Source organism: Vanellus vanellus (assembly GCF_965231255.1).
Source record: "Vanellus vanellus genome assembly, chromosome: 2".
In the NCBI taxonomy this organism is placed as follows: Eukaryota; Metazoa; Chordata; class Aves; order Charadriiformes; family Charadriidae; genus Vanellus; species Vanellus vanellus.
Window position 1 is genome coordinate 64,575,195 of NC_138906.1, and position 13,214 is coordinate 64,588,408.

Below are 13,214 nucleotides of genomic sequence, written 5' to 3' on the forward strand. Positions count from 1 at the left end.
CTGATGTCCTTGAGAATGCAATTGGCTCTACACAGCCAAGTGAAGCATTACTTAGTTAATACACCCCAGCGCAAGGGAAACAATCAGCTGAAGCGATGACACTGCTACTTCCTGCTTCATTATAAATCTGCAGCTTCCTAACAGGATTATATACTGAAGCACTGTAAAAAAAAGACGTTAAGTTCTGTGATGGAACTTAAAACAAATTGTGTAATTAAAACAGCTAAATACAGCCTTCTTGTGTTCAATGTCTGCAAAACACAGCCTTTGATCCTCCAAATGATATCTCCTGGAAAAGTGCCGGACACAAAAACTATCAGAATAGAATACCGACTCATCCCTTCCTGTTTAGGCCAATGAAATGACCATTTGCAGTCCAACTTTTTTTTTGTTTTAATTTGAGAAGAATTCACCTTATCAGACATGCTAGAAATATAACCAAGGGTAGGAACTCCTGGACCACCTGCCCACACATACATTTTCTGGTGCATTGTGTGCCATATCTTTGCAATTTCTACCTCAATAATACAGCATTCTTGATGATTCGCCCATCACTTAGAGAAAGATCCTGTTTCTTCAAAGGAAAGAAAGGTGACAGAGTATCTCACCTTTCGTGATGACATCCAAGCACCTTTGCAACATATAAAGCCTCCACTATAAGAAGCCATTGCTGCAATGCTACTATTCACCAGGTTTGTTCCGCCCTACTGCTCAGCTAAGAAGAGCAAGAACTAATACCACTATCGATAAATGTTTTGGAGTCTTAATGAACTGGGAAATTTCAAAGATTTTATTAATAAAAACTGTACAAGATTCTCATATTAGGTAACAGGCCACAGCTACCTTCACCTTGCTCTTCCACAGTGCTTCTCTCAGGCTTAGCTGAGCAAGCTCCACGATGAAAAAAATACAGATACATTCCCCGCTACAGGAGGGGAAAAGCACGGGGGATGGGGGCTAGGAAGAGAGAGAGAAAGGAAAAAAAAAAAAAACAGTAAAATCGTCTATTCCAGTCTTAGCCCCATGTTCCATGTGCTTTGGCTTCCCCTTCATTAGAAAGTTCTTGCAATTATTATTTTTTTCCATGACCCATTGCTTAAGGCAGGTGATTGCTTAAGACAGTTTCACATTTCTTTCCTAAATGAAAAAGTAATTGTTCTCTTTAGTCACAGGTTTCATGCGGAGTTGATGGCGTGTGTAATTTTCCTGGTGTGTCACATTAAGAACACTGAATTTTCACGACTACTTGACTACTTGATGCTTTTGTGCATCACTCACACCTCTTAATAAATATATCCAATTAGTTATTGTTAGGGCAACTGGGAGTGAAATACAAAGAATACAAAGGTCTCCTCCTGGTTAGAGCACTACAAATCACAGTCAGAATAAAGGAAAGAAGCTGGGTTTCTGTATCCACCTTTCTTTCCCCTGCTGTGTTGCCTGAAGAACAACATGCCTTTCATTATATTATTTCCAAGTAAACCCAATTAATTTATTTGCATTCCAGACATCTGTCATCTGAAGCTGTAAGGCAAGGAGCATGATTAAGCAAAAATACTGTCCCCAGTATTTGAGGTAACCCTCTTTTTACTGGACTTCAGTCTCACAAGTCTTTCACTAGAAATAGTAATTTTTGTTTAAATGCAGTTACTAACCAGATTCAAATAAGACCTCAATCTTATTTCGAACATGCCAAATCAGCTGCATATTTGGGAGGCCCTCTCTAATTTTAAGGTAAATCTAAATTCCCTCTGATCCTTGGCAAGCATTTATCTCTTGATAGCCATGTCTCTTAAAGTGCCTCACAGCTTAAGTGAAGAGCTTTCAGGCTGTGCAAAAAAAATATAAGAAAATATATTTTCATGCTGACGAACAAAACCAGAAAAGTTTAAGTAAGCAGTCAATGGTTAATTCATTCTTTCAGAGGAGTCTCAGCAAGTCAGAGTATTTACTCAGTTGTTGAAATATGCCCAAATATCCCTTCAGTATACTGTAATGCTAGAAGATTTCTCATGGGTGTATACATATATTTTTAATGGATTCAAACGAGTTTTAAGTATACAAAATAAATGGAAAGATTAATCCCTGGGAGCCTTTGATTCTCTATTTCTTCTTCCTACATTTGATTTTCTTTTTTATATATGCAGAATACAGATGAATTATGTATTTACAAATGTAACGTGTCCTCATGGGAATAATCAGGTTGTCACATTGCACCTCTTTGACAGTTCTAATATCAGGCCAGTGCTACAGGACTTTAATATGCATTTACAGGTCTGTTTTTAATTTTCTGGAAGGACAACAGATCTATCAATTTTCAAAATCAGGGGGAACATACACCCACACAATTAGTGTGAAATAGTATGCAGACTTACATCTGATCTTATGCTGCAGGAAGTTGGTATGTACACAGACAGGTAGCAGTGGTAAGAGGCTTCACTATCAGAAGACAAAAAAATCCCATTTTATGCACTGAAATTCTCATTAAAATATCTTTGGACCACTTACAAAAAATATAATTTATTGTTTAATACCAGATTAACAAACTAAAACCAGCTGTTTCACACAGCAACTTCAAATTTGCTCCTCAATGAAGCTTCACAGCCCAAATAATTTTGAATGTCCTGTCACGCAGCAGCAGCAGAACTGGTTTCATTGCCTTGTAGTCTGTAATTCTGCAGCAGTCTCAGGTCTTGCTTAAATATGGTTACAGAACACACCAAATTTCAAAGTCACTAGTCCCATTTCCACCACCTTGTTCTCCCCAATTCCATTAGTTCTCAGTGTTATTTACAATTTCAGCACATCCTGTTACATAAATGGTACAGAAATGGTCACTTTCAGTGTACTGTACAGGGGCAACTGAAAAAAATTTAACTTTGTATCACAGCTATCACATTTCTTGACTTAAATTTCCTGTTTACAATTTCCTACTTGAAGAAAACCAAAATAATGCTTTTCCACAGATTAAAGATGAAATACATTTTCTTAAATAAGCTGTTTGAGATCCCAAATAATTACGAACACGTATGTAGCCAACTGGAACAAATACACTTCAAAAAAACCCCACCACCAAACCACTGAGCCCATCAGTGTGATAACCAAAGTGCACAATCTCCAAGGGTTTAGGCATCTTTCTTTTGCATTAGTTGATACCATCAACTACAAAAATCAAAATATTTATATCTTGCTAGCACAATCAATTCAAATGAATTTGATGCTTCTTAGACTGCATTCGCCAAAGACAGGATTAAGACTGTATGATTTCAGCAGCTGCAGGCTAATTTACTGCAAGGGCTCTGCAAAGAGCTAATCTGCTGAACCACGCATGCAAAAGTTCGTGCAAATTTTTGCTAAGCTACGAGACAGAAAACTTCAGTCTCTGTTCCACAGCAATTAAGTCCCCTCTTTTGACTGTCAGGTCAACAAAAACAGGTAAAAAAAAAAAAACACACAAAGCTAAGGCCAGTAGATAGAGAAGAAATAAATTTTGAGTAATGGAGGACATTGTAAAATTTATTGATTGAAAATTTATATAAGATGGATATGTACAGGTATATTTTACTATGCATTTGTGACCTCAAATAGCTTTTACATACATGGTTAAATTCTCTTTTAAAATAAATACATGAAATACTGTTCATACAGTTCCATCCGAACCGTAAAGACTTAGCTCTTGCTACTTTTATACTATGTTTCTCTAGTTGGACTATAACAAAGTAAGAGAAGACTCAGATACCATGCTTCAATTTCTATGAAAACAATCTTACTCAGATCCCTAGAAGGGTAAGTAAAATATATAAAAAAATATAACTCCTAATCATCATTCTCCTCATCATCAAATGACAGAAGACTGCTATTTTTTATTTGCTTAGCTGTACTCTGAGGAGTAGTTGCTTCTCTCTTCGTTTTCTTTGCCTCTTTCATCTTTTTACTTGAACTTACATTAAAGTCCAAAAGCTTCTCTGATGAACGTTTGGTTGGCTTCCTGAACATAATTTTCCCATCAGCAGGTTCTGGTTCACCATCTATAACAAAGACAGTAAAATCAGAACTCATCTGCACATGTTCACACACACCTACAGACCTTCACTATTATCTTTTCTTTTTCCCCAGAACCAAGATCAGCAAGACCTCTGATAGAATACAACAATCATGAAAATTTATTTTTTTGGCCAGAAAGTCTGTATTGATAAACATCCTCCATGCACGCACATCTGCTCCATGGCAACCAGCCCTTGAAGACAATTCTCCTGCAGTTACTATTAGAAATCGGTTATTACTAGCCAGAGCTTTAACTTCGAAGAGATTGTGAGACGCAGAGCTTTTCCCACACAATCCAGCTGCATCCACTTATCAAAAGGGAGAGGACAACTTTATAAGATCCTCTAATTCCATTTCACTATTTGTAAAATCCATGACAACAAATGCACTTATTTCAGAATTATGCCATCTCTTTAAAGAACAAAATGGCACATATACAAGACAAAGCTTTTCTTTTTCTTCTAATATACCCTGTCCTGCTGAGACAGCTAAAAAAATTACATGGTCATAAACCTGCCTTTTATTATCATATAGGAGGAAAGTTTTAGGGTTTCTTTGTATCTGCAAAATCACCAAACTATTCCAACTGACTAATTCTGCTCCTCTGCATGTACTAGAGCAAATAATTTTAAATACAAGAGGAGTCCCTTCCAGGATTATCGGGCAGAGGAGGAAAGCTACTGCACAAGTAACAGCATCAAGGCAGTATTTATGGAAAAAAAAGTGTAACTGTAAAGTCATGAATCAGACAGAAAGGCTCATGCTGAAGTTGTTTGCAATTCGTATAACGTGTATGTGACAGGATGTTAAAGAACCATAGGTTCTGTGCAAGATATTTTTCCTGAAGTGTTTTTGTGAAATTCATTATTCAACAGAAATTTCCTAACAATATACATGTGCTTGAGAAGATTATGTGCTATTTAATTATAACCAATAAATATCTTTTGTCTTTAACACAAATTCTGTCCTCAATTCATAAACATTATGGCAGAAGACTAACATTTCAGTGTTACCATGCACATCACTGGCTGAAACACTCTTCAGCGCATACTCCAAACAATACAACTTTTAAATCTGATGTCTTAAGAGTTGTGTGGTACAAATTAAGACCATCAACCTCATTAGGAACCTTCACTTATAATTCTTAGGTTTCATAGAGCCTTTTTAAGGAGAAACCTAGCTTAAAAAACTAAGCACCAATTCTGTCAATGACTTCTACAGAATGCACGCTTCTGCGGTAGTTTATGAGAGAATACTACTATGCAGAAAATAACTAACCAGGTTTGGAGAACATATTTCAGTACTGGTGCATTAGAAAAACATTGCAGTTACAAGGAATACCAGCAATAATAAACTGTACATATGATCAGCATTCTTGTCAATGGATCCGTTGTGAATTCCATGTGGAAAGCTTAGGTGCTTAGATGCTGTACGTGGGATACAGGAGTTTAGGAAGTGCGTATGGTAAATTCTGGCAGAGAAATACAAATATTTCTGAAAACATATCACACCCAACCAAATAGCAATATGTACCATTTTTCTCAGAAGTTGGATTAAAAATTCAAAATTCGAAATATTTTTTCACGTAACTGCCTGGGGGCTCTGAAATTAAATATAAAATAATTCCCCTTACTAATCGTTGGCTAACTACATTGTTTATTTGGAAACCCAGATCTTCTAACTTAAACAAGATCTGAGGCACATGATATAAGCCAAATTCTGGAAAAAAAAAAAAGTAGCCATAAGAAAAAAATCACTTATAAGCAGACCCAACTGCCTATATACTTGAGCCAGTCAGCACACAGACTGTATACAGTACTAGTATAGCTGTGGAAATGGGACTTCAAAGCAAACAGGTACTGCATAAGCATGAGAAGCATCAAAAAAATCTCACTGGACACTCTTTTAAAGAGCAATTACTAAACTTTCTCAGAATGGTAAATTGAAAAACGACCCCCCTAAAAACCTAATGAAAGTATATCCACAAAAGAAATCATATAAACAACTATGTACTCATACTCCATGTAAAAATGGAAGTCAAAACTTTCAATTTCACCCCCAAGTCTCCTGCTACCCACATTCTGAACTGCACAAAATCATTTTCTTGTCTACCAGATGGAGAAACTGATAGGTATCTTTGCAATATGAATTTAAACTCTTAATAAGCAAAGTGCATAAACAAAGCAAAGCTGAAAAACTCCACCAAAATGGCAACTAGCTTAGCTCTGACCTCCAGGACCTCAATACTATTTGCAGATCATTCTGCATCAAAGGAAAAGATTTTAGCTCTTGGCCCTACTCCTATAATCATACAATTTCATTATATGCTCAAGGACATTCCTTTCAGCAGGAAGCCCAGGCCAACTTCAGAAAGCTATGATGAGTTGGCAGTGCCTAACAAAGAATGAAGCAGATGAAGAAACACAGGAGGCCCAGCCTTACCAGTGGAAAGAGGGAGAACAGACAGACTATGCTTTCTGAAAGAATTTGATGTAGCAGCTCAAGACATTTGTGTTGATTTGTTAAGACTGTCTTCCAGCTGGTAAAAGCTTCACCTCCTCCTTTCTAATTTTACCAGACTCTAATGTGTCAGCTGTCTTTTTTTATTTTATCCATGACCTCCAAAAACTGACATGTATTAAGCAATGCAAAGAAGAGACTGAAGAAACCATCTCAGTGCTGGCAGTTTTTAAAAGAGCCCTGATAAAAGACTATATCAGTATTACAAATTATGGAAAGCACGATTTCTGATAAACACGCTGAGATACACAAAGTAAAATACAACCAACATAAAAGCATTACAGGAGAAATAATAAAATCCACTTCTGATAAGAGAGTCAAAAAACTACAGTAGCAGTTCAAATTCTGACTGTTCTTAGTTATCGCTGCTTTTATCTGGATCACAAACCTTTACACTGGTTGACTAAGAGGGGCACAATCAGACGTTGAGCTGAAAACTCACTTCACAGCTGACATTAAGAAGCCACACATTCAGAAATTTTTTTCTTCTCTTTTAATTGCAAGTTATATATTACAAGAGAAGTAGAAATGAGGGTCTGAAAAAGAAACTCTGCTCTTCAGTTTACTGTATTTTTTATTCAGTAGTCACTTCTGTAGTTAGCAGCACCATTTTTCAGCAGTTTCTGTCCGCACGGATCAATGAGGCAACAACAGGAAACGCCATTAAACTGGCAGGAACAACAGTAGGAGCAGCACAAACAGTATTTCAAGATATATGTCTACCCAATAATAACAGCTGGAAATAAATTATGATAACCTGGCAAATTTCTTAATGGTTTCTAAGATTAGAAGTTCAGGTCAGCCGTTTCGGATGCTCCTTCTCATGCTTTCTGGCCACCCATCTCTACGCATGTCTTTGGAAGCACTTACTACAGGAATTCTGCACACTGGTATCATAAAAAGGTCCAGACACGCTCAGATATTCAGTCTCAATCATTTATGAGGACACTTGGGAAAGTTTTTGTTACTTAAATACTGTAAAATTAGCTTTGATTTAGACTCCTGCTGTTCACATGATGAAGAGAAGTATAAACTCTCTGATAAGTATCTGATATAACAGCTGCTTAAGCTAAGGAAAGAGCTCTGATAGCCAAGACAGCATGGACTGTATTCTCTCGACCTCGTCCCTCTCTTGTCATCCCCCAAGCCCAGAATATGGAATGAGACAATAATGCTATTAAAAGACTTTGAATGAGTAAGGACACCTTCTGTCAAATTTGGTCATCTGCATGTATCAGAGTGTCTCAGAGGCCAGGTGACCTAGAAAAGCAGTAGAAAAATCAATTCCATAGACTATAATAAATGCTGGGATAAAGTATCTTGCAGTAACTGCCTTTTTTTTTTGTGCAAATTTAATTTCTCACACGATCATTTTTCTTTGTCTCTGAGCCAACAGTAATGATTTATAAAATGCTGCATAAAAATATTAAGCAAAATGACTGTTGATAAACAAATGACTTCTTTTTAAAAAGCCTCTAAGTCAGTCCTCCATGGAGAAAAATATTTCAATATGGAAGGACGTTTTCTCATATAGGAAGGGTTCAGTCCTAAATAAAAAAGTTCCCTGGGACTATACTTGCAAAAGCCAATGTACAAGCTTCACTAAATTTTGTTCTGCCTTAGGAGGCAACTAAGTGCAGCTAGGACATAAATCAGCTGGTTTTGCCAAATTAATGCAAAAGTGTTACTCAAGTGTTTCTGCAGAAGAAAGTGCAAGTCACAGGAACTGCTGGTGCCTGAAATAAAAAAAGTGTGAAACGGGCTACAGAAGAAAATGAAAGAGAAAGGATGTAAATGAGATATGAAAAAACCTAGAATAATATCCCAAACCAAAGCCTGAAGATGAGAACTTTCAAATGAAGACAATCACTACAGATAGAAAAGAGGAGAGGGCAGAACCTCAAAACCAAGTACTTTCCATGTTCTGAAAAACTAACAGTTTCTATTCACAACAGATAGTTACCAGCACGTTACTTATGATCTATCAAAGTGCCTCGGCATTGATGCATGGTGGAAAGGAAGATTATCAGTTGGAAAATTTACTTCCCTGCTACATTTTCAGCTTCACAGTTTCATAAATGATCTGATTTGGGGCTATATATTATGGTCTAGTGCCCATTAAATTAATTTCACTTTCAACTCTGGGATAAAAATGAAAGCAACAAGAAATGCAATCAAATCACGCAGCATAAAACTTTCTTTGTCCTTCCAATTTTTAGAACTGACAATTATTAAAAAAAAAAAAAAGAAATTAACATGTTACTCAAAACTCTATTAAACTAAAAGTAACCATCTGTCTGAATACCTGCCTCTGACTAGAAATCAGAATTTAAATCTAGAGGTCAGTACAAAGATGGACAAAGACTCAAAAAAGCCTTCAGCAAGCTGTAGCCCAGTTACCCACACCTTCATTAAAAATTTCACAGCAGGTCTTCTCCACAGCAGAGGAACGTAGTAGCACTTACCCTGTTTATTCCCATAAGCCAAAAAAAAAGGAAAAGAAGGCCAAGACCTCATATTAACAGCAAAGACAGATGAATGAATAGTAACACAATAATGTAGAACAGAGGGCAGCAGTCCCCCAGAGCATAGCGATTTTTTCTATACCTTGCTATTCACTGGCACTATTGTATCTTCTGTTACTTTCAACAGATCCATTTAGTTCTGCTTAATATATTTTCAAGTCACAACACATACTGGGATGATTTTAAGCAAGTAATAACATGGACCAGTCAGTTAAGTGAACACATTACTGCACTTACACAACTGCCATTCTTTCTACTGAAGCACTAACCTGAGTTTCCTCCTTCTGCCTAGACACTCTCTTTCATGAACTCCTATGATTACCTTTAAGACATCCACTCCACTGTCAAATTTGGCTGAACTAATTAATGAGTTCAAAAATTATCACAGGTGATGTCAAAAGACTGTCTACTAGGACAATGACACACCAAAACAAAACACTAAAAACAGAAAAGAAAAAAAAAAAGATTTAAGGTGGTATTTGGAAGTAGGATGATGCACAATCAAGAAGCAAAGAACTGCAACACTGTAAAAAGCCAGACTGCTTGGATATATACTCAACAACTTCAGATTAGGAATCACAGATCCAAATTATTTAGCTGAAAAATTCAAAACTAATGAAAGGTAGTATTAAATGGTAGAAAACCAAAGCAAGTATCAGGCTCCCTTTTATGAGTTATCTCTCTTTGGCTGTACAAAGCAAGAAGCTAGAAGTTTGAAATTCACCTGATTCATTTGACTTTAAGGCCTCTTTGATTTGCTGTTTAATCTTCATTGCTTCTTCGGCAGTCAAGTCCCCTTTTTTCAGTGTTACCACTTGAGGCTGCTCATCTTCCTTGTCACTGCCATTCTCACTATCATCATCTGCAAGTGGAAGCTGCTCTCTCTAGACAGGAGAAAAAGAAAAGCAACTCTGATCACCACATTAAATCACAACAGCTAAGGGTGGACTAGTACTCTTTTCACTTTTGCAGTAAAGCTAGTGAGGAGACCTGGCACAGCTGTCAGTGCCAGGCCCTTCCAACACGCTTTGTCCAATTGGCATTCCATTTCTATCACTGAGACATAGCGTCCCCTTGAAAAAAACAGTATGGGCTCTCTCAATTAAAGATGAAAACAGTAGGAACTTGGGAGGTGAGAAATGCATTCCTTTTGTTCATTGTCTTTACTCTACAGGCACTGCCTGCCACGCAACACTAAGAAAATCTTAAATGCATGGGTCTGAATTTGAATTTTTGATGCTGTACTCAAAACAGTGCAAACGGAAGGGAAGTTCATGGTGGCTTTGTTATTAAAGCTACCTAACCTAATCATTGCAAGGATTATTGACACAAGACCATGCTCCTGTTTCCATCCTCTTAAACACCAAAAGCACACTGGAAACAGAAAAAAAATATGCCCTCAGAAAAGGCTGCCTTCCTGGCTATCACACCAGAATTTGTGCCTGCTGACTTAAGTTCATAGAATCATACAATGGTTTAGGTTGGAAGGGGCCTTAAAGATCATCTAGTTCCAACCCCGCTGCCAAGGGCAGGGACACCTCCCACTAGACCAGATTGCTCAAAGCCCCATCCAGCCTGGCCTGCAACACTTCCAGGGATGGGGCATCCACAGCTTCTCTGGGCAATTTGTTCCAGTGCCTCACCACCCTCAGAGTGAAAACTTTCTTCCTAATATCTCATCTAAATCTAGCTTTTTCCAGTTTGAAGCCATTACCCCTCGTCCTATCACTACATGCCCTTGTAAAAAGTCCCTCTCCAGCTTTCTTGTAGGTGCCCTTCAGATACTGGAAGGCCACTATAAGGTCTCCCTGGAGTCTTCTACTCTCCAGGCTGAAATTAAGATGATGTTAACCCCTTTCCAATGTTTTTTTTATTCCTGCCTGGGCTTCGTAAGGCCAGTTAAAAGTTGGGACATCGTCGCTGTTTCCCCTGTTGCTCCCTTGGGCGCCGACAGCCCGGCAATGTCTGCTCTGTGAAGGGCACCATGACCACCACGGCCGCAATTTTTAAAAACAGCAAATGGGGAGGAGCATTGGATTTTTGTCGTTGTTGTTGTCGTTTTGATTCTCCAACACATAAACAAAAACAAGTTAAAAGACAGTTTCAGTTAATTTTAAGCGGGTAACTACTGTTACCCCTCGCCCGCCAGGGGCAGAGCCTGGAAGCACCGCTTCCCTTCGGCCTCCGCGGGGCCTCTCCCCCTACCTCCATTTTAGGCCCGGGGGAAGGGGGGCATCGTGGGCGGGACGGGGGGGGCCGTGGAGCGGGCGCTGCCCTTTCCCACCCCCGCCGAGGGGCCGGCGGCGGCGATGGGAAGGAAGGAAGCAGAGCCCCGACACAAGCCCACGGGAAAGGAAGGCCGCCCTGCCCCAGCGCGGGGGGAGGGGGGGGGGGGGAAGCAGGCCGTTACCTTGGTTTCCACCGTGGGCCCCTCCCGATACCCGACCTGCCGCTTGAAGCGGCTGAGAAAGGCGGGCTCGGCCGGCCGCACGTAGGAGACCTGGTTCCTTTTGCTCATGGCTGCTGCCTGTAACAGAGCCCCACAGTCGTCGTCGTCGTCGCCGCCGCCGCTGCCTCCTCCCCCAGCCACGCCCCGCTCCGGCCAACCTCTCCCGCACACTTCCGGACTTCCGGGCCGAGCGAGAGCCAGAGGACGGCGGCCCGAGTGGGACACAACTAATGCACCGCACCGCTCTTCCTCAACTCTCCCCGTCACGTGAAGGAGGCGAAGACACTTCCAGCCAATGGCAGGAGAGAAGCCGCAGCGGGCAAGGAAGACATAGAGCGAAATGGCCGCGCCCGTGCCGGCTTCGAGGAGGGGGCGGAGCCACGCTGCCTCTGGCTATTAGCGCCAAATTCAAAAGTTCCGCCATTTTGGAGAGGTGATCGGCGAGCGGGTGGGTGGGGAGGCAGGCAGGCAGACGCGGGGGTCGGCAGGGCCGGCGAGGATCATGGCTCCCGGCGTGAGAGGTGAGACGGTGGTTGCGGTGCTGTGCGGCCGTGAAGGGGCTGAGGGATGTTTCCCTGCTGTGCGGGGAGCAGGCGGCGGATCGGGGCCGTTCGGTGGGGGAGGCCGCCTCTGCAGGCAATGCCCCCGGCCGGGTGAGGGACAGCTCAGCCCTCTGGGCCCGACCGCCTCCAGGGGGGAGTATCACCCCGGCGTAAGAACTAACAGGGTCAGGTAGAGGCACGACCGTGCCGGTTGGGCTCGGTGCCCCACGGAGGGGCCGAGGCCCCGGGGCTGTGGGCCCGGGGGTGCCCGGGAAGGGGTGGAGGAGCGGCACGGAGATGGGTGACACACACCTCCCGCCCCAGTGCTTCCAGAAGGACTTCTGGTACCGGTATCCCCAAGGGCTTCTCGCGGTCGGTGGGTGTAAGCAGCCCTCCCGAGCGGCAGGGCGGTACGAACCCTCTTGCTCTCAGCCGCCCCGCGTTTATCAGGTCGTCTTCCGTGATTTTGTCGGGTTTTAATTAGCTGTGATGCTTAATTACTGTAACTGTAGTCTCTTACAAACGTTTAAGTGAAGGCCGCCCTTTAAAACGGGAGGTAGGAACGGTTCCCAAAGTCCGAGTTGTGCAAGTATGTGTCAGTCAGATTTCAGTTTTAAAATGCAGTGCTTTTCTTGTCCCAGCTTGTGTATTTGAAGAATACATAACTGAATCATAAGTTAGCACAGTTCTGAAATGTTGTTGTGTGAATCAAAGTAGGTAGGCTCGCATAGCAGCAGCAGGATAGTTTTGTAGTGTGACTTAATGAGGAAGTTAGTGCCTTTGCGCATCACTATTAATCCTACTTTTAAAGACATCCTCTTAGAATAGAATCTGTGCACTTTTAGAGACTTTATAAGGTCTTTATTACTGGAATACGTTGGTAAATCATCTTTCACTTATTTTTAAGATTTATGTTACTTGGTAAATATTTTGACTAACCTATGTGAAATAACTTCATGTCAGATTCACCCTTAAGTAAAAAATAAGTCACCGTATTCTACCTATGGGCTAATATGCACCCCCTCCTTGAAACCTGAAGCTGTGCAAAATGATGCTCATACATACAGGGGAGCTGTATGCATTACAGAGTTATTTACTTAATAAAAGTGGAAGTAATATAGCTACTCAGTTGTG

General features: G+C 40.7%; 2 protein-coding genes across 2 annotated transcripts in view; one reads left to right on the forward strand and one right to left on the reverse strand.

Annotated features, from left to right (window-relative positions):
- Positions 1–2,500: 2,500 nt before the first annotated feature.
- On the reverse strand, positions 2,501–11,661 carry KIAA1143. Its single transcript, XM_082479461.1, has 3 exons — positions 11,500–11,661; positions 9,814–9,973; positions 2,501–4,028 (listed from the first exon to the last, which is right to left on the reverse strand). Exons 1-3 carry the CDS (start codon positions 11,605–11,607, stop codon positions 3,817–3,819), a joined length of 480 nt encoding a protein of 159 aa, XP_082335587.1. The 5' UTR covers positions 11,608–11,661; the 3' UTR covers positions 2,501–3,816.
- Positions 11,662–12,040: 379 nt separating this feature from the next.
- The window catches only part of KIF15 (kinesin family member 15), a gene marked incomplete at its 5' end in the record, with an annotated part of 36,473 nt that continues 35,299 nt past the window's right edge, over positions 12,041–13,214 (forward strand). The window contains one exon of the mRNA XM_082499443.1: positions 12,041–12,059. Coding sequence (XP_082355569.1) covers positions 12,041–12,059 — 19 coding nt within the window. The remainder of the gene's footprint in view (positions 12,060–13,214) is intronic.